Source organism: Mastigoproctus giganteus, chromosome 12 (genome assembly GCF_048544385.1).
Source record: "Mastigoproctus giganteus isolate SK-2022 chromosome 12, ASM4854438v1, whole genome shotgun sequence".
In the NCBI taxonomy this organism is placed as follows: Eukaryota; Metazoa; Arthropoda; class Arachnida; order Uropygi; family Thelyphonidae; genus Mastigoproctus; species Mastigoproctus giganteus.
In genome coordinates this window covers 170,823,303-170,843,336 of record NC_143586.1, presented here as the reverse complement: position 1 = coordinate 170,843,336, position 20,034 = coordinate 170,823,303, and the positions used below count along the sequence as shown (strand labels likewise).

At 38.8% G+C, this 20,034-nt stretch overlaps 1 protein-coding gene across 1 annotated transcript in view; it reads left to right on the top strand.

Moving 5' to 3' along the window:
- LOC150077590 (FAS-associated factor 1-like) overlaps nucleotides 1–20,034 on the top strand; it is a 377,947-nt gene that overhangs the window by 110,444 nt on the left and 247,469 nt on the right. The window contains exon 7 of the mRNA XM_090385644.1: nucleotides 13,143–13,203. Coding sequence (XP_090241770.1) covers nucleotides 13,143–13,203 — 61 coding nt within the window. The remainder of the gene's footprint in view (nucleotides 1–13,142; nucleotides 13,204–20,034) is intronic.

Sequence of the window (20,034 nt, the reverse complement as noted above, 5' to 3'; positions counted from 1 at the left end):
ATATATATATATATATAAGTTTTTTAAGAATTTAATGGTATAAAATACTATTAATTAATTGTTTATGGACCTGGGACACTGCTAAATTTAAGCAGAACGAATCTCTAACCTAACCTTTAAGGTTAGGTCAGGAAATATAAGGAAACCTTTTCTATTATTTCCTAACCTACCATTTAAGGTCAGGTTATGAAATATAATGAAAAATAAAGAAACCTTTTCATTTTTTCATAACCAAACCTAAATCAGTAATATAGTAAAAATGCTCGTGAGCTCCAAAAATCTGCTTTTAATAATGAGAAAAAAACAATGGAGAACATAAAATTGAATAGAATGGAACTTTTTCAGAAAAAAAAACCAAACAATTTCATGAATACAAATCATATAGTTGGACTTCAATAGCTATTCATAATTTGATTAATAATATTCTGAAAAATATCTTCATGATTTTTCCCATAAATTTGGCGCCACATATATTCATTCGCGTGACCCGTCAACATATCTTTACAGCTGTCATTTAGTTTTTTAGTCGGAATTTTTAGTCTCTTCCACTGGGCTTCAATGTTATTTGTATGTGTTCCTGTATGTTGATCTACAAATGTTTCTTGTGTTTCACCATTAAATGTTTGTAATTCTTTTTTTTTCTGAGGCTGTAATACACCTATATCCACGCCATTCATCTGTTATGTGATGGTAGTATTTTTCTTCACTACTTTTCTAATAATGCTTAAAAGAGTTTTTGCTTTCCGATTTTTTATGAATTTCATGAAGACTAATTTTGATTCTCTTTCAAATACTTCAAACACCCATTTCTTCTTAGGCAGTTAAATTTCGTCCTCTGTGATGTTTTGGTTTTACCAATACAGTTTCGTCTGCTTCTACAGTTTCCCCTGATCCATCTAACTTAACAGGTTTTTTTTTAACAACTGCAATTTGCAAATATCTCTTAGTTTCTTATAAGACTTAATTGCTGTTACTTTCAAAATCTCCAGATGGAATACTGTCGTAGTTACTGGCGTGCACATTGACCAAAAGTATATTATATACATTATCTTTTTAATGGAAGTTTCGTGTTTTCCATAAAACTATGTTTTAATAAAGAAACTCGTGCAGAACATTTTTTACAGTATCAGAACTTTCCACGTGACTCTGTTCATGATTCAGTTAGTTTAAAATAATCTTTTCACTTAATTTCGATCTTATTAATTTAGTTTTCATCAAAAAATCAAGCAACGCTTTATTTTCCTTACAAATTTCTTTCATCTTTGAAAGATTCATTGCTTCTATTACCTGTTTACTGTTCATGACAAAACTAATTATGCACTGATCTTTACTCATAAATACACATCATAATTCCAGCCAATGACTACCCAGTAGCTTGTCATCTGCTGTGCCAACCACCAATCATTTTTGGCGTTTGCCACGCCTCCCTGTCAATCAATATATCCTTCTTGACTTCTGCTCCAGGCTGATAACACCGGGAATATCGGGAAACTAATTTTCTGGGTAACTTAGCCTACGTTTCTCGTGGTTCTCGCGTTGGCTTTCTTTACCTTAGCCGCAAATCCTAAATACAAGTGATATGTTTCCATGATTTTTATATAATTGCTCTTAAAACCTGACTGTCATCTAAGGTTACTACAAGGTGTGGCAATAAAGTTCCTAGACTGGTGCTGATGCGGTCATGTTCAATGAGTTTTTAAAATTTAATGGAAGTGGTACATTATAGTTCAAACTTCATCCAAAAGGTGGTGGCAGAGATTGCCAGTTGGCTGAGGTTACAAGTAACAACCAGTTGTGTTAGTAGCATTAACATCCTTTGTCATACTTTTGCAAGGGAGCAACAAACAATTACCAAATTTTTCTTTAAACTGGGAAAATCTACAACAGAAATGAATGAAATGTTAAAAACTTTTTATGTGATGAAATGTTAAGTTGTACCAGTGTGTTTGAATGGGTATAAGTTCATAGATGGATGTGTGGATGTTTTCAGTGGCCCAAGAAGTGGGCATCCATCAACCTCTTGAAATGAGGTCAGGGTTGCAAAGATTTTGGAAATTGTGGAAAGAGATTGTTTGTCCCTCAGAATGATTGCTGATGAACTGGATATGAATAAGGAGATGATTTGTCAAATTCTGCATAAAGATTTAAGCAAAAAGGTTTTATGCAAAATTTGTGCCATACAGATTAATGGGTGAGCAGAAGCAATGAAGTGGTCATGTGAAGTCTTCATCAAGACTTGTCGAGACAATCCTAATTTCACGACTGTATTCTCACTGGAGATGAGTGTTCAGTGTTTCAATACAACCCAGAGACAAAGCATTAGAGAAGGCAGTGGACTTCAAAATCATCAATAAGGCCCAAAATGTTTTGTTTATAGAAGTCCAGAATCAAGATGATGCCGATAATGCATTAAACAGACAGGGAATTCACAAGGAATTTGTGTCCAAAGCCAAGAGAATCAATGCTGCATTCTACTTACAGTCCTACATACATTCTACTCTTTCCAACATGTAATGAAAGCGAAACATGCATTTTTGTTTATTAACATTGAGTGAAGCATGTGGATTTCACCTTTTCGATGTTCAGATCAAATAAAGTAAATATCAAATTGATTCTTTTCCCCCATTCAGCATTTATACATAAATTAAATATCTCTTATTAAAAGAAATAATGAAATTATTAACAACAAACATACAAGTAAACAAGTAAGAACATTGTAAAATTGTAAAAATAATGTTTCTTTCAATATTTCTGTTTTTATTATTTTAAATGTTATAAAACAGTTTGGAAAGAGGATCGAACATTCCTTTTCTTTACATATTGAATAGGTTTAAGTGTTCTGCTATGGATAAACAAGTAAGAACATTGTAATATTTTAAACAGTTTTGAAAGAGGATTGAATGCTCCTTTTCTTTACACGTTGAATAGGGTTAAGTCCCTGCTACGGATCCCTGACAGAAAAAAAAATAAGTAATTTGCAATTATAATTGCAAATATTAATTTTTTTGAGTAATATACATCTATAAAAAGACTTCTGGGCAAAATTAAATAACAAATACAAATTAGGCATAAAGAAATGTCTATTAGCTAGCTAGTATTACACTTTTCACTTATTTTCTCTTGCAACAAAAACATGTAAAGCAACTTACTTTATTTCTGTCTCTGTTTTCTAATGATTGGAGAATGAGAAACTTGTAGCTACTGTCGGGAGAATGGTGGAAAGTACAATGTTGATTAAAGTTTGATTTTATTGACAAATCTAGGCTTAAGTAGTTGCCAGGTTGTTAATATAAATTTAGAATATAAATCTAAGGAAGAGACAGATATACAGTGTACTCCACTTTATGATTGGTTCACTGTATGATCGAATCACTTTACAATGGACTCTCAATAATAAAATGCTGTTTACTATACAATATTTAGTAAGTGCAGGACATTGTGATCACGTTTGCAAATTTAATTTTAATTCTATTAAATGGCAATTCTAATAAGCGGAAATAGGAGGAATATTATCCACAGGATATAAAAGTAAAGATATAAAGCACAAATTTACATTTCATTCTTCAACAATTAACAAAATTAAATGACACATAAATATCGGAAGAATATTTCCTCAGGTTAGCATAATAAAAATAAATTTACACTTATGTACATAGCTTATAATATTTCTGTAGTATATACATAATACAGAAATATCAATTAGTGCTAATTGACATTTTTGTTTACTGGCATTTATTTATTTATTTTTTTTTTTGGGTTGTAATCAATAACAAAGAACAGGCGTGCACAAATTGCAACTAACAGTATACATGCAAGTGAGATATGGAGTAACAAGTTTACAAAAGCTTAAAAAAATAGGAATGAAGAGAAGATTCTGACAATTTATTTATGTTTTTTACATGATTGAAGATTTCGTGGAAGGGGGAAACACATTTCACGATAATAATGTAAAAACCCACATAATTCCAGCTATCGGTATTATTGCAAATGCAATAAGATTGAGTTTATTACCCGTTTATAATAGATTGCACTAACAGAAAAGCCCAATAAATTTACTATATGTACCCCCGATGTAAACATCGGGGGTACATATAGTATATTTATGCATAATATGCATATTTATGAATGTTATAATAAGAAAATATGAGAAATCAAAATAATAAATATTTCCTTTTGTTTCCTGTTTAATATCTAAATAATAATAATATTTATATATAATGTAAATACTAAATACTAATGTGGTTTTTATGTTAATGTTAACTTTAACATCTAACGCCAAAACTACATTACTGACAATAATCACAGTTTAATAATTTGAAAATCACCGATTAAAATTTGCAAAAAAAATACAAATTATAATCAAATATGCAAGTACTGTTTTGTAACGATCATATTCTTCTTTGCTTTTCTCTGCATATGTATCTTTTTCTATGCTTTTTCTTTGCATATTTTTTTGATAACTCATTTGGGCCCTCTAATCTTATCTTCATACAATCTTGCAATATTACAGTACAGATGCATGTATAATAAAAAGGTTATAAAATGTATTATCTATAGGCTGCGACCAAACCATCCTGTTTGCAGTATACAAAAGAAGAATTAGCCACAAGTAGACTCTTGCTGTGAAAAAAAACAAAGGAATGTGAAAACCATAAAGCGAAACTGCCAATGATTGAATTATTGGCTGTAGTAGATTACCCCGAAACCTGCGGAACACTTGATCATTACAATAGCATCTGTCAAGAAAGAATTCAGGTGAACCTATTCATGGCCTGCAACCGTGTTTGCTATATACAAACAAAGAATTAGCCGCAAGTAGACCTTTTGTGTGAATGGGCTATCAAGAGATGGTTGCGTGAAAATAAAGGGAACCTGAAAACCATAAAACTAAAATGCAGATGCTTGAAATAGTGGCTTTTAGTTACAATTTGTGCAGCCAGAAATATGGCCCATTTAATTCTTTTGAAAATTTTGTGTCTTTTGAATTTTAGTAATTTATTTTTCTATGTACCACCTAACAAGTACCACACTTAGTTGATGTGATTTTTTGTGTTGTGTTTATTTGACATAAATATATTGAATTTGTGTTTTATAAAATAAAAATTACTATTTTATACAAGGGGGAATTTTATTCCAACGGAGATGAAACTCACCCCGGTCACCCCCTGGATTCAACACAGGCGTAAGGCATACGTAAAAATAAATAACGTAATATGTAGCACTGTATTAGGAATCTGTTAGCTTAGTATAGCATTGTCAATTATCAATTAAATTATTAATCTTGTTAATTAAATTGTATTTAAACAGAAATCATGCCCCAGACTGGAGCAGCAAAGCAATGAGCACAAAGTAGCGGATATACTGTGGCTCGGGGGGGGGGGAGAACTGAACGGGCGCTTCTCCAATGTATCACAGTCTAAAAAAATGTGCAAAATGTGAAATGTTTGTGGTCTTTCTAGGACAGGACATGATCAAACAAAGAGGATTTCTTTGCGTGTGCTAGGTGCAGAGAGTGTGAAGAAATTAGATGCCAACTCAGTGTTCTGATGGGTGTCTATGAGAGTTTAAGGTGTAGGGTAGATGTCCTCAAAGGGGGGGGGGAGAACTGAAGGGGCGATTCTCCAATGTATCACAGTCTAAAAAAATGTGCAAAATGTGAAATGTTTGTGGTCTTTCTAGGACAGGACATGATCAAACAAAGAGAATTTCTTTGCGTGTGCTAGGTGCAGAGAGTGTGAAGAAATTAGATGCCAACTCAGTGTTCTGATGGGTGTCTATGAGAGTTTAAGGTGTAGGGTAGATGTCCTCAAAGGAATTAAAATGGGGGGCCCATCAAGCTCTCAGCTGCTCAACTCAATGCCAGAGCTTACTCTTGTGCATCAGGTAACACAGTGGCAATATTTAACTACTTTGGTAGATAGCTATGTTAAAAAGACTGGAGCAGCAAAGCAATGAGCACAAAGTAGCGGATATACTGTGGCTCGGGGGGGGGGGGGAGAACTGAAGGGGCGCTTCTCCAATGTATCACAGTCAAAAAAAATGTGCAAAATGTGAAATGTTTGTGGTCTTTCTAGGACAGGACATGATCAAACAAAGAGGATTTCTTTGCGTGTGCTAGGTGCAGAGAGTGTGAAGAAATTAGATGCCAACTCAGTGTTCTGATGGGTGTCTATGAGAGTTTAAGGTGTAGGGTAGATGTCCTCAAAGGGGGGGGGGGGAGAACTGAAGGGGCGCTTCTCCAATGTATCACAGTCTAAAAAAATGTGCAAAATGTGAAATGTTTGTGGTCTTTCTAGGACAGGACATGATCAAACAAAGAGGATTTCTTTGCGTGTGCTAGGTGCAGAGAGTGTGAAGAAATTAGATGCCAACTCAGTGTTCTGATGGGTGTCTATGAGAGTTTAAGGTGTAGGGTAGATGTCCTCAAAGGGGGGGGGAGAACTGAAGGGGCGATTCTCCAATGTATCACAGTCTAAAAAAATGTGCAAAATGTGAAATGTTTGTGGTCTTTCTAGGACAGGACATGATCAAACAAAGAGAATTTCTTTGCGTGTGCTAGGTGCAGAGAGTGTGAAGAAATTAGATGCCAACTCAGTGTTCTGATGGGTGTCTATGAGAGTTTAAGGTGTAGGGTAGATGTCCTCAAAGGAATTAAAATGGGGGGGCCCATCAAGCTCTCAGCTGCTCAACTCAATGCCAGAGCTTACTCTTGTGCATCAGGTAACACAGTGGCAATATTTAACTACTTTGGTAGATAGCTATGTTAAAAAGACTGGAGCAGCAAAGCAATGAGCACAAAGTAGCGGATATACTGTGGCTCGGGGGGGGGGGGAGAACTGAAGGGGCGCTTCTCCAATGTATCACAGTCAAAAAAAATGTGCAAAATGTGAAATGTTTGTGGTCTTTCTAGGACAGGACATGATCAAACAAAGAGGATTTCTTTGCGTGTGCTAGGTGCAGAGAGTGTGAAGAAATTAGATGCCAACTCAGTGTTCTGATGGGTGTCTATGAGAGTTTAAGGTGTAGGGTAGATGTCCTCAAAGGGGGGGGGGAGAACTGAAGGGGGCGCTTCTCCAATGTATCACAGTCTAAAAAAATGTGCAAAATGTGAAATGTTTGTGGTCTTTCTAGGACAGGACATGATCAAACAAAGAGGATTTCTTTGCGTGTGCTAGGTGCAGAGAGTGTGAAGAAATTAGATGCCAACTCAGTGTTCTGATGGGTGTCTATGAGAGTTTAAGGTGTAGGGTAGATGTCCTCAAAGGGGGGGGGGGAGAACTGAAGGGGCGATTCTCCAATGTATCACAGTCTAAAAAAATGTGCAAAATGTGAAATGTTTGCGGTCTTTCTAGGACAGGACATGATCAAACAAAGAGAATTTCTTTGCGTGTGCTAGGTGCAGAGAGTGTGAAGAAATTAGATGCCAACTCAGTGTTCTGATGGGTGTCTATGAGAGTTTAAGGTGTAGGGTAGATGTCCTCAAAGGAATTAAAATGGGGGGGCCCATCAAGCTCTCAGCTGCTCAACTCAATGCCAGAGCTTACTCTTGTGCATCAGGTAACACAGTGGCAATATTTAACTACTTTGGTAGATAGCTATGTTAAAAAGACTGGAGCAGCAAAGCAATGAGCACAAAGTAGCGGATATACTGTGGCTCGGGGGGGGGGGGAGAACTGAAGGGGCGCTTCTCCAATGTATCACAGTCAAAAAAAATGTGCAAAATGTGAAATGTTTGTGGTCTTTCTAGGACAGGACATGATCAAACAAAGAGGATTTCTTTGCGTGTGCTAGGTGCAGAGAGTGTGAAGAAATTAGATGCCAACTCAGTGTTCTGATGGGTGTCTATGAGAGTTTAAGGTGTAGGGTAGATGTCCTCAAAGGGGGGGGGAGAACTGAAGGGGCGCTTCTCCAATGTATCACAGTCTAAAAAAATGTGCAAAATGTGAAATGTTTGTGGTCTTTCTAGGACAGGACATGATCAAACAAAGAGGATTTCTTTGCGTGTGCTAGGTGCAGAGAGTGTGAAGAAATTAGATGCCAACTCAGTGTTCTGATGGGTGTCTATGAGAGTTTAAGGTGTAGGGTAGATGTCCTCAAAGGGGGGGGGAGAACTGAAGGGGCGATTCTCCAATGTATCACAGTCTAAAAAAATGTGCAAAATGTGAAATGTTTGTGGTCTTTCTAGGACAGGACATGATCAAACAAGAGAATTTCTTTGCGTGTGCTAGGTGCAGAGAGTGTGAAGAAATTAGATGCCAACTCAGTGTTCTGATGGGTGTCTATGAGAGTTTAAGGTGTAGGGTAGATGTCCTCAAAGGAATTAAAATGGGGGGCCCATCAAGCTCTCAGCTGCTCAACTCAATGCCAGAGCTTACTCTTGTGCATCAGGTAACACAGTGGCAATATTTAACTACTTTGGTAGATAGCTATGTTAAAAAGACTGGAGCAGCAAAGCAATGAGCACAAAGTAGCGGATATACTGTGGCTCGGGGGGGGGAGAACTGAAGGGGCGCTTCTCCAATGTATCACAGTCAAAAAAAATGTGCAAAAATGTTTGTGGTCTTTCTAGGACAGGACATGATCAAACAAAGAGGATTTCTTTGCGTGTGCTAGGTGCAGAGAGTGTGAAGAAATTAGATGCCAACTCAGTGTTCTGATGGGTGTCTATGAGAGTTTAAGGTGTAGGGTAGATGTCCTCAAAGGGGGGGAGAACTGAAGGGGCGCTTCTCCAATGTATCACAGTCTAAAAAAATGTGCAAAATGTGAAATGTTTGTGGTCTTTCTAGGACAGGACATGATCAAACAAAGAGGATTTCTTTGCGTGTGCTAGGTGCAGAGAGTGTGAAGAAATTAGATGCCAACTCAGTGTTCTGATGGGTGTCTATGAGAGTTTAAGGTGTAGGGTAGATGTCCTCAAAGGGGGGGGGAGAACTGAAGGGGCGATTCTCCAATGTATCACAGTCTAAAAAAATGTGCAAAATGTGAAATGTTTGCGGTCTTTCTAGGACAGGACATGATCAAACAAAGAGAATTTCTTTGCGTGTGCTAGGTGCAGAGAGTGTGAAGAAATTAGATGCCAACTCAGTGTTCTGATGGGTGTCTATGAGAGTTTAAGGTGTAGGGTAGATGTCCTCAAAGGAATTAAAATGGGGGGCCATCAAGCTCTCAGCTGCTCAACTCAATGCCAGAGCTTACTCTTGTGCATCAGGTAACACAGTGGCAATATTTAACTACTTTGGTAGATAGCTATGTTAAAAAGACTGGAGCAGCAAAGCAATGAGCACAAAGTAGCGGATATACTGTGGCTCGGGGGGGGGGGAGAACTGAAGGGGCGCTTCTCCAATGTATCACAGTCAAAAAAAATGTGCAAAATGTGAAATGTTTGTGGTCTTTCTAGGACAGGACATGATCAAACAAAGAGGATTTCTTTGCGTGTGCTAGGTGCAGAGAGTGTGAAGAAATTAGATGCCAACTCAGTGTTCTGATGGGTGTCTATGAGAGTTTAAGGTGTAGGGTAGATGTCCTCAAAGGGGGGGGGGAGAACTGAAGGGGCGCTTCTCCAATGTATCACAGTCTAAAAAAATGTGCAAAATGTGAAATGTTTGTGGTCTTTCTAGGACAGGACATGATCAAACAAAGAGGATTTCTTTGCGTGTGCTAGGTGCAGAGAGTGTGAAGAAATTAGATGCCAACTCAGTGTTCTGATGGGTGTCTATGAGAGTTTAAGGTGTAGGGTAGATGTCCTCAAAGGGGGGGGGAGAACTGAAGGGGCGATTCTCCAATGTATCACAGTCTAAAAAAATGTGCAAAATGTGAAATGTTTGTGGTCTTTCTAGGACAGGACATGATCAAACAAGAGAATTTCTTTGCGTGTGCTAGGTGCAGAGAGTGTGAAGAAATTAGATGCCAACTCAGTGTTCTGATGGGTGTCTATGAGAGTTTAAGGTGTAGGGTAGATGTCCTCAAAGGGGGGGGGAGAACTGAAGGGGCGATTCTCCAATGTATCACAGTCTAAAAAAATGTGCAAAATGTGAAATGTTTGTGGTCTTTCTAGGACAGGACATGATCAAACAAAGAGAATTTCTTTGCGTGTGCTAGGTGCAGAGAGTGTGAAGAAATTAGATGCCAACTCAGTGTTCTGATGGGTGTCTATGAGAGTTTAAGGTGTAGGGTAGATGTCCTCAAAGGAATTAAAAAGGGGGGCCCATCAAGCTCTCAGCTGCTCAACTCAATGCCAGAGCTTACTCTTGTGCATCAGGTAACACAGTGGCAATATTTAACTACTTTGGTAGATAGCTATGTTAAAATGATGCATTTGCACTAACCTACATGTTAGTCAATCTACCTTTTAGCATTGAGGCCTTTGCCCTTAAATACTTTATAATCTATATCACTACACACCATCGGGCATCTCTCATATTGTGAAGTTATACTTCATAACTGGGTTGACACTATTGCAACACCAGGATACCTGCCCACCCACCGAAGAGAAGCCAACAAGCTTTGAAACGGTGTCGTCTGGGTGGTGGTATCCGGTGAGAATAAATAACAATAGTCTTCTCCACTGGTGAAGTGTTATTTATTCGAGGTAGTACATACCATGGCAACTCATTGTGAAGACATTCACAATATGAGATATAACCAAAACGATTTTAATTAATTAATTTAACTACTTTGGTAGATAGCTATGTTAAAATGATGCATTTGCACTAATCTACATGTTAGTCATTCTACCTCGAAGGCAAAGGCCTCGTAGCATGAGGCCTTTGGCTTTAAATACTTTATAGTCTATAAAAGGTACCTTAAAATATTTAATTGGCCAATTGACGTGAAAGGACCTTAAAATATAAATTTTTTTTTTTTTTATTGTTCTCAGTAAAAAAAAACATTCATTGATTGATGATCAAAAATATTCCTACACTTCTTGATTGTTCCACAAACAAAAATACTTGTTACCTACCTTCAAAATTTGCCCTTACACATTTCGAAGTATGCAGATTTAAAAATGAAATTGAAAAACCTGCCTGCCTGCCTGTCTGTATGCAGCTCCTCTTGATACATGATCACTTATACCTTGGTTTCCAGGAATGGTAGTTGAAAAAATATGCAGATAAGGTCTCTACTAATACCCAGAAATTAGAGATAGTAGTGCTGTCATACTTTGAAGAAAATTTTTAACTTATTGGACAGGGGTTATTGAAAGAAAAGTTAGATGCCACATATATAAGAAAATTTAGAGATAAGACAATGAATAAAAATATGGGGACAATAAATATGCTTTATGGATCAATATTTTGGTAACAGAATATAAATTTATAGTGAAAAAAAAAAAAAAAAAATTGGTTTCTCACTTCGGGTTTAAAATCCATGTGTGTAATTACAAGTGAACTGATCTTGAGAGGGTAGGATAGATTGATTACTAGGTTTAGTTGTAAATGACCAGTCGATGATCAATCACTTTCTTATGATGTCATCACCCTTAACTTATATGCTTGGATTTCCTGACCATCCATAGTTATATATGTGATCAAGGGACAGGTATAAGTTCTGGAATGTGATGCTCTTTATAAAGGTAATTAATGGAATAAGAGTAGTTTAAACTATGTATAAATATAGTACAAAAGCATCAATAATACATAGCCAAATCTGAATTAACAGAATGTTAGCAAAACGGCATCGTTTTAAGTTATATCTCATATTGTGAATACCTTCACAACGAGTTGCCATGATATTGCACTACTTCAAATAAGTAATGCTTCACCTGAGGAGAGGACTAATGTTACTTATTCTCAGATGGATACCACCATCCAGACGGCACCGTTTCAGGGCTATTTGGCCCTTTGGTTACCCGAGTGATGCAATGAAGGCAAAACAGTTATCAAGTATAACTCCACAATATGATGCCTGATGGTGTATGATGTGTTTAGACTATAAAGCATTTAGAGCTGAAGCCTCAAGCTATGGAAAAGTCTAGACTATGTACAAGTATAGTGATTAAGCATCAGTATAGTCTAAACGCATCATACACCATCAGGCATCTCTCACAGTGTGGAGTTATACTTCATAACTGTTTTGCCATCATTGCATCACTCGGGTACCTACCCACTCACCGAAGAAGGGCCGAATAGCCCTGAAACGGTGCCGTCTGGGTGGTGGTATCCATCTGAGAATAAGTAACATTAGTCCTTTCCTTAGGTGAAGCATTACTTATTCGAAGTAGTGCAATATCGTGGCAACTTGTTGTTGAAGGTATTCACAATATGAGATATAACTTAAAACGATGCCGTTTTGCTAACATTCTGTTAATTCAGATTTGGCTATGTATTATTGATGCTTTTGCACTATACTTATACATAGTTTAGACTTTTCCATAGCTTGAGGCTTCAGCCCTAAATGCTTAAAGTGGTTTAAATTGAAGTTATCTCTTAATGGTTTGTGTTTTGTAATGATGTGCAATTTACCCACTTCAGTGTAAGGCATGCATTAATTAGTTATCATTGATTTGGAATAAGATATGGGAATGCTGTTTAGAGAGCGATTAACACATTTCTGGAATATTCCAGGTTCTTTAAAAAAAAAAAATAAATAAATAAAATAAAGTTGTCTGATTTTCAATCCAATGTTGACAGGTACACTATTCAGTGGTAGTTTAACAGTGTTTTTCGATGGTAAATTTTTTCCAGAGTGTATTAATTGAAAATTGAAGTCTTTGTTGGATGTGATGAAAATGCACTAGAAAGTTGGCAGTACATTTTACATGATTGCACATCACTGCCAGTGGACTTAAATAATTGTGTGAAATTAGGAGAGGATTTACTTTTTAATTATAAAACTATCTTTGCTAGTTACTTATATATAACATGTACCTTAATAATATTTCAGGGCAGAAAGCCTCAAACTCTGACATTGGTTAGTGCAATTTGCATCATTACTACATAGTTGAATTTTTTAGACAAACTGAAGTTTGTCTAAAAAGTTTGTCTACATACAACAATGATGTCAATGTATAAACTTTGGTTTATCTAAAAAAATTCAACTATCTAGTAATGATGCAAATGCATTAACCACTGTTATAGCATTTACAATACTTAAAAGTGTATTGTTGTATACATTGTTGATTAAACTGCAAGGTTTATTTTTAGTGCCAGAAAACATAGATGAAAGCAATGCTGTTAATCATTTTAGTGTGGAATTTGCAAACAGGTAAGTAAAAAAATAGCTTTTTGTTTTATTTGTAATGTTTAAATAGATAATCATGGCTGCACCTTATAAATGTCATAATAACACAGTGATTTTTATGAACATCATGCATTTCTGAGTAGTAATTTCTAAATTGAATGGTGCTTAATGGATTTGGTATTATCTTCCCATACTTATAATGGGAGGATGCATTCTAGAAATGTTATTTGTTACTGTATGGCTAGTATTTAAATAACCAACTGATGCAAGAAAGCTATTGTTAGAGGCATTCTTTATTTAATGCATGCATGCATTCCACTTTTATTTCCTATATACATTTATTTCCTTTGATGCTGTACAGCATTTAATTTATTGATTTTATTAATTTAAACTACCATGCCCCAGACTAGAGCAGCAAAGCAACGGGCACAAAGTGGCAGGAGTGCTGTGACTCGGGGGAGAACTGAGGGGGGCAATTCTCCAACGCATCACAGCCTAAAAAAATGTGCAACTTGTGAAATGTTTGCCGAACTCTCTGGAACGGAACATGATATTGCCATGGGGGATGTCTTTGTGTGTGCGCGATGTAAGGAGTGTAAGGAAATCAGGCGACAACTCAGCGTTGTTATGGGCCTATATGAGAGTTTGAAGGACAGGGTGGATGCCCTCGAAAGATCTAAATTGAGGGGCCCATCAGGCTCTCAGCTGCCCACATCAACGCCAGAGCTTGCACTTGGTCATCACGCAACACAGCGGCAACCCCTAAGGCAGAATGCGCTGGTCCCACAGGAACTAGTAGTTGTTGGTGACTCTATTGTCAGGTAAACGGGGAACATCCTTTGTAAAAAGGATAGGTGGAACAGGACCAGGGTATGTCTGCCAGGGGCAAAGGTTGATGACGTTGTAGAGCGAATATCATCTTTTAAGGGCACAAAAGGTGATATAGTTGTACACGTTGGCACTAATGATATTAAGAGTAGGAGACCGGCGGAATTACTCAACAAGTACAGGTCACTGTTGAAAAAAAGCCGTGAAATAGGGTTGAATTTGAAAGTGTCTGCAATTCTGCCCAGACACGATAGGAGGGAGTATATGATAGGAGCCTTGTCGATCAATTCGGCCCTGGAAAGATTGTGTTAACAAGTACAGCCTGGACTGTACTTGTTAACAGGAGAGATTGCTTCTACAGGGATGGGATACACTTAAATAGAAAGGGTGCAAGAATATTTGCTGATGCTATCGAGGCAGTGTTAGGTGGGTCGGAAAACTGCTAGTTTGGGGGGATACAAAGACTAATAGTTTAACAGTAACCGCAGGCAGAGGTGAAGGTGATTCTTGCACAACTTCTATTAGAATAAGAAGTGACCTGGAGCGAGGGGTGTTGGGGGTTTCAGGGACGGATGGCAGTCATCATGGAATAGTTGGGTATATGGGATGTGTTAGGGTAACAAGGAATAGGCATAGGAGCATGTATGCTTGCATGTATACCAATGCTAGAAGTATAGTAAATAAATTTGATGAATTTGAAGTGTTGGTCAAGACATCAAAGGCGGATATTGTTGGGATAGCAGAGACGTGGTGTCACAAAGATATAAGGAATGCAGAACTGGAATTCGGGGAGTACAATGTGTACAGAAAGGATAGACAGGACAGAAAGGGAGGGGGTGTTATGCTGTTAATTAAGAAAAACATAAAATCAAAGGAAGTGCACCCAGTTAATATAGATGAACAGTGCTCTGTTGAGTCAGTTTGATGTGAGATAAGCACTGCGAAATGAAAAATAAGAGTAGGAGTGTGTTATAGGCCTAATGACTTGAATGAGTACAATGAACAATTGTACAGAGAAATAGAGTGGGCCAGTAAATCAGAATGTCTTATAATGGGGGATTTTAACTTCCCAGATATTGACTGGAACTTGTGGGTTGGTCACTCACACACTAGTCAGACTTTTGTGGATTTATTGGATGATTGTTTTCTGCAGCAGCATGTTCGAGAGGCAACAGAGAAAGTAACACTCTTGATCTGGTTATCAGCAGTGATCATTCGTGTATTAAGAATTTGCAGATAAAGGAACCACTAGGTGGCAGTGATCACAGTGTGCTGAAGTGGGATTTACTCAAAGAGGTAACTACCGTCAGGGGTAAAGGAAAGCGTTTTTGCTTCCGTAAAGGGGAGTACAGTGGTCTCAGACAGTTTTTAAATTCTGTACAGTGGGATCAACTGATGATGTTACAAACAGCAAATTCTAAGTGGGAAGCATTCAAAGAATTAATCGTGGAAGCTACTAGACTTTATATACCGATTAAGAAATATCGTTCAAGGTTTAGGCCTAAATGGTTATCAAATGAACTAATGAGACTCGTGACAGAGAAGAAAAATGCACGGGATGCATATAAATTATCAGGTGACGCAGAAGCCTGTGGCAGATATAAGCTAGTCTGTAATCAGGTCACAAAGGAGGTTCGGCAGGCGAAGGCGGATTACGAGAAATCTTTGGCAAAAGATGCTAAGAAAAACAGCAAGGATTTCTTTACTTATATAAACTCTAAAAGGAAGGGGATGAATATGATTGGTCCACTTGACATCGATGGTTCGACTGTTGATGATCCTGCTCAGATAGCAAACAAACTGAATGAGTATTTTGCATCTACATTCACATGTGAGGAATTATTACAATTTGAAAATGGAAGAAGGTTATCAAATTGTAGCAGTGTGCTTAATGATTTTGTAATAACTGAGAGCAAAGTGGAGGAGAAATTGTTGAAGTTAAACATAAGAAAGGAACCTGGGGTGGATGGGATCTATCCAGTTATTTTAAAGGAGGCGGCAAAGCAACTAAGCAAACCCTTAGCCATAATTATGAGAGCATCCTTGGACTCAGGGGAGGTTCCCACGGACTGGAGATGTGCAAATGTGTCCCCAATTCACAAAGGTGGATCGAAGGGTGACACGAGTAATTACAGACCAGTTAGTTTAACTTCTGTTCCGGGTAAAATAATGGAGTCGCTGGTTAAAGATGCATTGCAGGATCATCTAGACAAGACTGCAGCAATAATTCAAACACAGCATGGGTTTGTTAAGGGAAAGTCTTGTCTGACAAATTTGATTGGTTATTATGATGTGGTCACAAAGGAACTGGATGCAAAAAATAATTTTGATATCATATACTTGGATTTCAGGAAAGCTTTTGACACTGTTGCGCATGGAAGACTACTGTACAAATTGGAGCAGAATGGTATTAAGGGTAAGTTGCTACAATGGATAAAAGGATGGTTAAGTGGGAGAAGACAGAGGGTGGTAATCAATGGGTGCTGCTCTTCGTGGACTAATGTTATTAGTGGAGTCCCACAGGGTTCGGTGTTGGGTCCACTGTTGTTTTGTGTATTTATCAATGATATTGATGAAGGTATATCAGGCTTAATGTCGAAGTTTGCAGATGACACAAAGGTTGGCAGGGTTGTTAATGACAGTAATGGCAGTGTGCTACTGCAACAGGATCTAGATAATTTGGGCAGATGGGCTAAGAAGTGGCAACTGAAGTTCAACCTTGACAAACGCAAAGTACTGCATATGGGTAGAAGTAACCCCAGAGAAACGTACCAACTGTGTGGTACTACACTTAAGGTGGTAGAAAATGAAAAAGACCTGGGAGTAATTGTGCAGTCAGATATGAAGTTTTCTGAGCAGTGCAGACAGGCTGCTAGGGCGGGTCATGGGGTTTTGTCAATGATATATAGGAATTTTGCTAGTAGGGAAAAGGAGGTGATTGTCCTCCTTTTCCCTACGAGTACTGCGTACAGGTCTGGAGGCCTCATTTTAGGAAGGATGTAGATTTGCTTGAGCGTGTACAGAGAAGAGCAACACGATTGGTGAGGGGAATGAAGGGATTCTCTTACCAAGAGAGGCTTAAGTTCTGCAAATTGCAGTGGCTGGAGACTAGGCACCTGCGCGGTGATCTGATTGAGGTGTATAAGGCCTTGAATGGGTTGAGCACGCTGAATTCTGATGGGATCCTTCCACTTGTTCAGATTACCAACCTACGGGGACATAAGTTCAAATTAAGAAAGGACAGATGTAGAATAGATGTGCGGAAATTTGCCTTTAGCCAGCGGGTGGTTAATTGCTGGAACAAACTTCCATCTGTCGTTGTGGAAGTTGATAGGTTAAATAAATTTAAGGAGGAACTGGACAGGCATTTGGAGGGAATGGTGTGATTTTTTTTTTTTTTTTTTTGGCTGATGCTGCATAAGCTCCTACATTTGCTTTCTTGCATCATGTGCCACTACTACTATACCAGTAAGAACAAAGTATAATGTAAGTACATAGTGTGCATAGTGTTAGGGTCAGGCGCCACCTGTGATTTCTCACATCTGCGCCATATGTACGCTGTGAAGAAATACAGAACTACTGTAAATGCCAGAAAAGTGTTGTCTGTTGTATATGACATATTGCGTTAGGTTCTGTTGGGTGTCCTGGCATTTGGCCACGGGGCCCCCTGGTGGGACCTCACGTTGCCCGCACACACACCGCTAGGAGGTAGCCAGGCTGCCCTTTATTCTCTGGCTGGTCTCCTCCAGGGTCACCTGAGCGTCCTGGACGAAGACCAAGTTAAAAAAGAGAGAAGGCCTGGGGAACAAGAGGAAGGGGGTCTGAATGTGAGGAACAAGCTAAAGTGAACAGATAGAGAAGGCAGTCCACCCGAGTAAGGAGAAATAGGGGATGGGTAGAGGGATCAAAAGTCACAGGGGCAGGAGCCACTGTGCGAGTGCCAAAGGCCAAGCACTCTCTGGGAGTCAGCTTTTCAAGGAGTGCCAACCATGATGCCAGCATAGTATTTTAATCTTCAGTCTTACATTTTTATCAGTTGGGAAAATGCTATCCGACCCCAGTTTGTGTTTGCACTTGAAGGTCGTTGTTCTGAGCAGCTATAAGTTCAGCAAACTTTGCCCGTCTGATGGTAAAGACAGCTTGTGCGTAACTCGTTGAAGGTTTGTATGTTGTTTCATTCTGAAGCAGGTATGTTTCATGGTTACGAGGGTTATCCTGGATTTCAGTAAAAAATTTGAGCCTACAATCATCGTAAGCAGGGCACTCATACATGAGATGCCCCCATGACTCCTCTTCGCCACAGTGGCAGAATGGATTGCTTTCAATTCCCATTGCTGTCAATTTCTGTTGAAAGGGCCCATGTCCTGTGATCAGGAATGTAACTTGCAGACCAGGTGAAAACCAGGAAGGAGACTTTGGGAAAGTCATGTCAATGGATGGGAGGAATCTTCTGGTAATTTCTCCTTTGGGCGTGGTTTCCCATGAATGCTGCCAAAGTCCTTGAAGGTGTTTGAAGATACGTTTTCTTTCTTGTTTCAGGTCATTGGTAAGCTGCAGTTGAAGATTTAACAACTGTGTCGGAATTCCCTTCTTTAATTGATGGTAAAGTCCCCTTTTAATCACCTCAAGATAGTGGCAAGCATCCAGTAATAACCTGTAGGGCAGAGGTGCTGACAGTGCGACATGCCCTGCAGATAGACAACAGCATGAATCTTTGTATTGAGTCAAGTTTACGCTTTTTCTTTTCCAGGATGGCCTTTGTACACCAAACGGAGGCTCCATAACACACGATTGGGAGAAACGCCGCTTTATAGATGAGAGACAAAGCTTTATGCTTCAAACCCCAGTTTGCTCTGCTGACTCTTCTTATCATAGCTGTATACTTTCGGATTTTTGTGGATAAGTACTTCAGATGAGGGTGAAAGGCAAGGCCGGTGTCAATGTAGATTCCCAGGTATTTGACTTCTGTGTAGAGACGTATAGGGATGTTATTTAACTTCATTGTTGGAGGCCTGCGTATTTTTAGCTTTCCCTTGAGGAGAATCGATTTTGTTTTCTCACCAGAAATTGAGAGGTTGTGGAGTGCTGCCCAGTTTTGGAGCTTTTCCAGAGCTGTGTTTGCTTTTGCTTCCAGTGCCGCTCTTGTGTCACTTTGAACCACCAGAACAAGATCATCAGCGAAGGCTAAGGGTCTAGCTCCACCCAGGTCAAACCCCAGGAACTCGTCCAGAACAATGGACCAGAGGAATGGCCCAAGGACAGAGTCCTGGGGGCAACCCCGGTGAATGCATCTTGTCATAGTCTGTATTTGTTTACAACTTGTAATTTTCTATTGCTGAGATAGGATTTTAGACTATTGTATAGTTTTTGGACGTGTTTGCCTGCCGAAGCCCCCGAAGGACACTGGGCCACCACAGTTGATCGAAGGCACCAGCAAAGTCCACCATGATGGCTAGAGTATACTTTGAAGTTGTATGTGTGGCCTGGGTAATCAAGTTGTGTATAGCGTCTTCAGTGCTGGAGCCTGTCTTGAATCCAAACCGACATGGTGAGGTAAGTTGCTTATCGGTATAGCAGGTGGAAAGGTTAGATACAGCAGAAGTCGTTCTAGAAGCTTGGCCAAAACGGAGAGCAGAGCAATTGGTTGGTAGGAGGCAGGAAGTTGGGGTGGTTTATCTGGATTTTTCAGGATCAGCTTGAGAGTAGCAGTCTTCCAGGGTACAGGGAAAGTTCCTTCAGCAAGGCACCTGTTGAGAAGGCTCAAGAGTGTTGTGGGGTAGCCTTCAGCGAATTTCTTGACTACGTCGACTTCGAGTAAGTCAGCACCTGGCGTTTTGCCATCTTTCATTTTAGCCAGAGCCATATTCATCTCTAACATAGTGAAGGGCGGTTCCGTAGCCTCTGGCTGATAAGCTTGATTACTGTCGATGAACTGCTGTTGCTCCAGTGACATCGCTGAAAATCCAGTAGGGTAAATGGAATCAAGAATATTGTTTATTGAGTCAGACCAGGTAAAGGTTGAAGAGC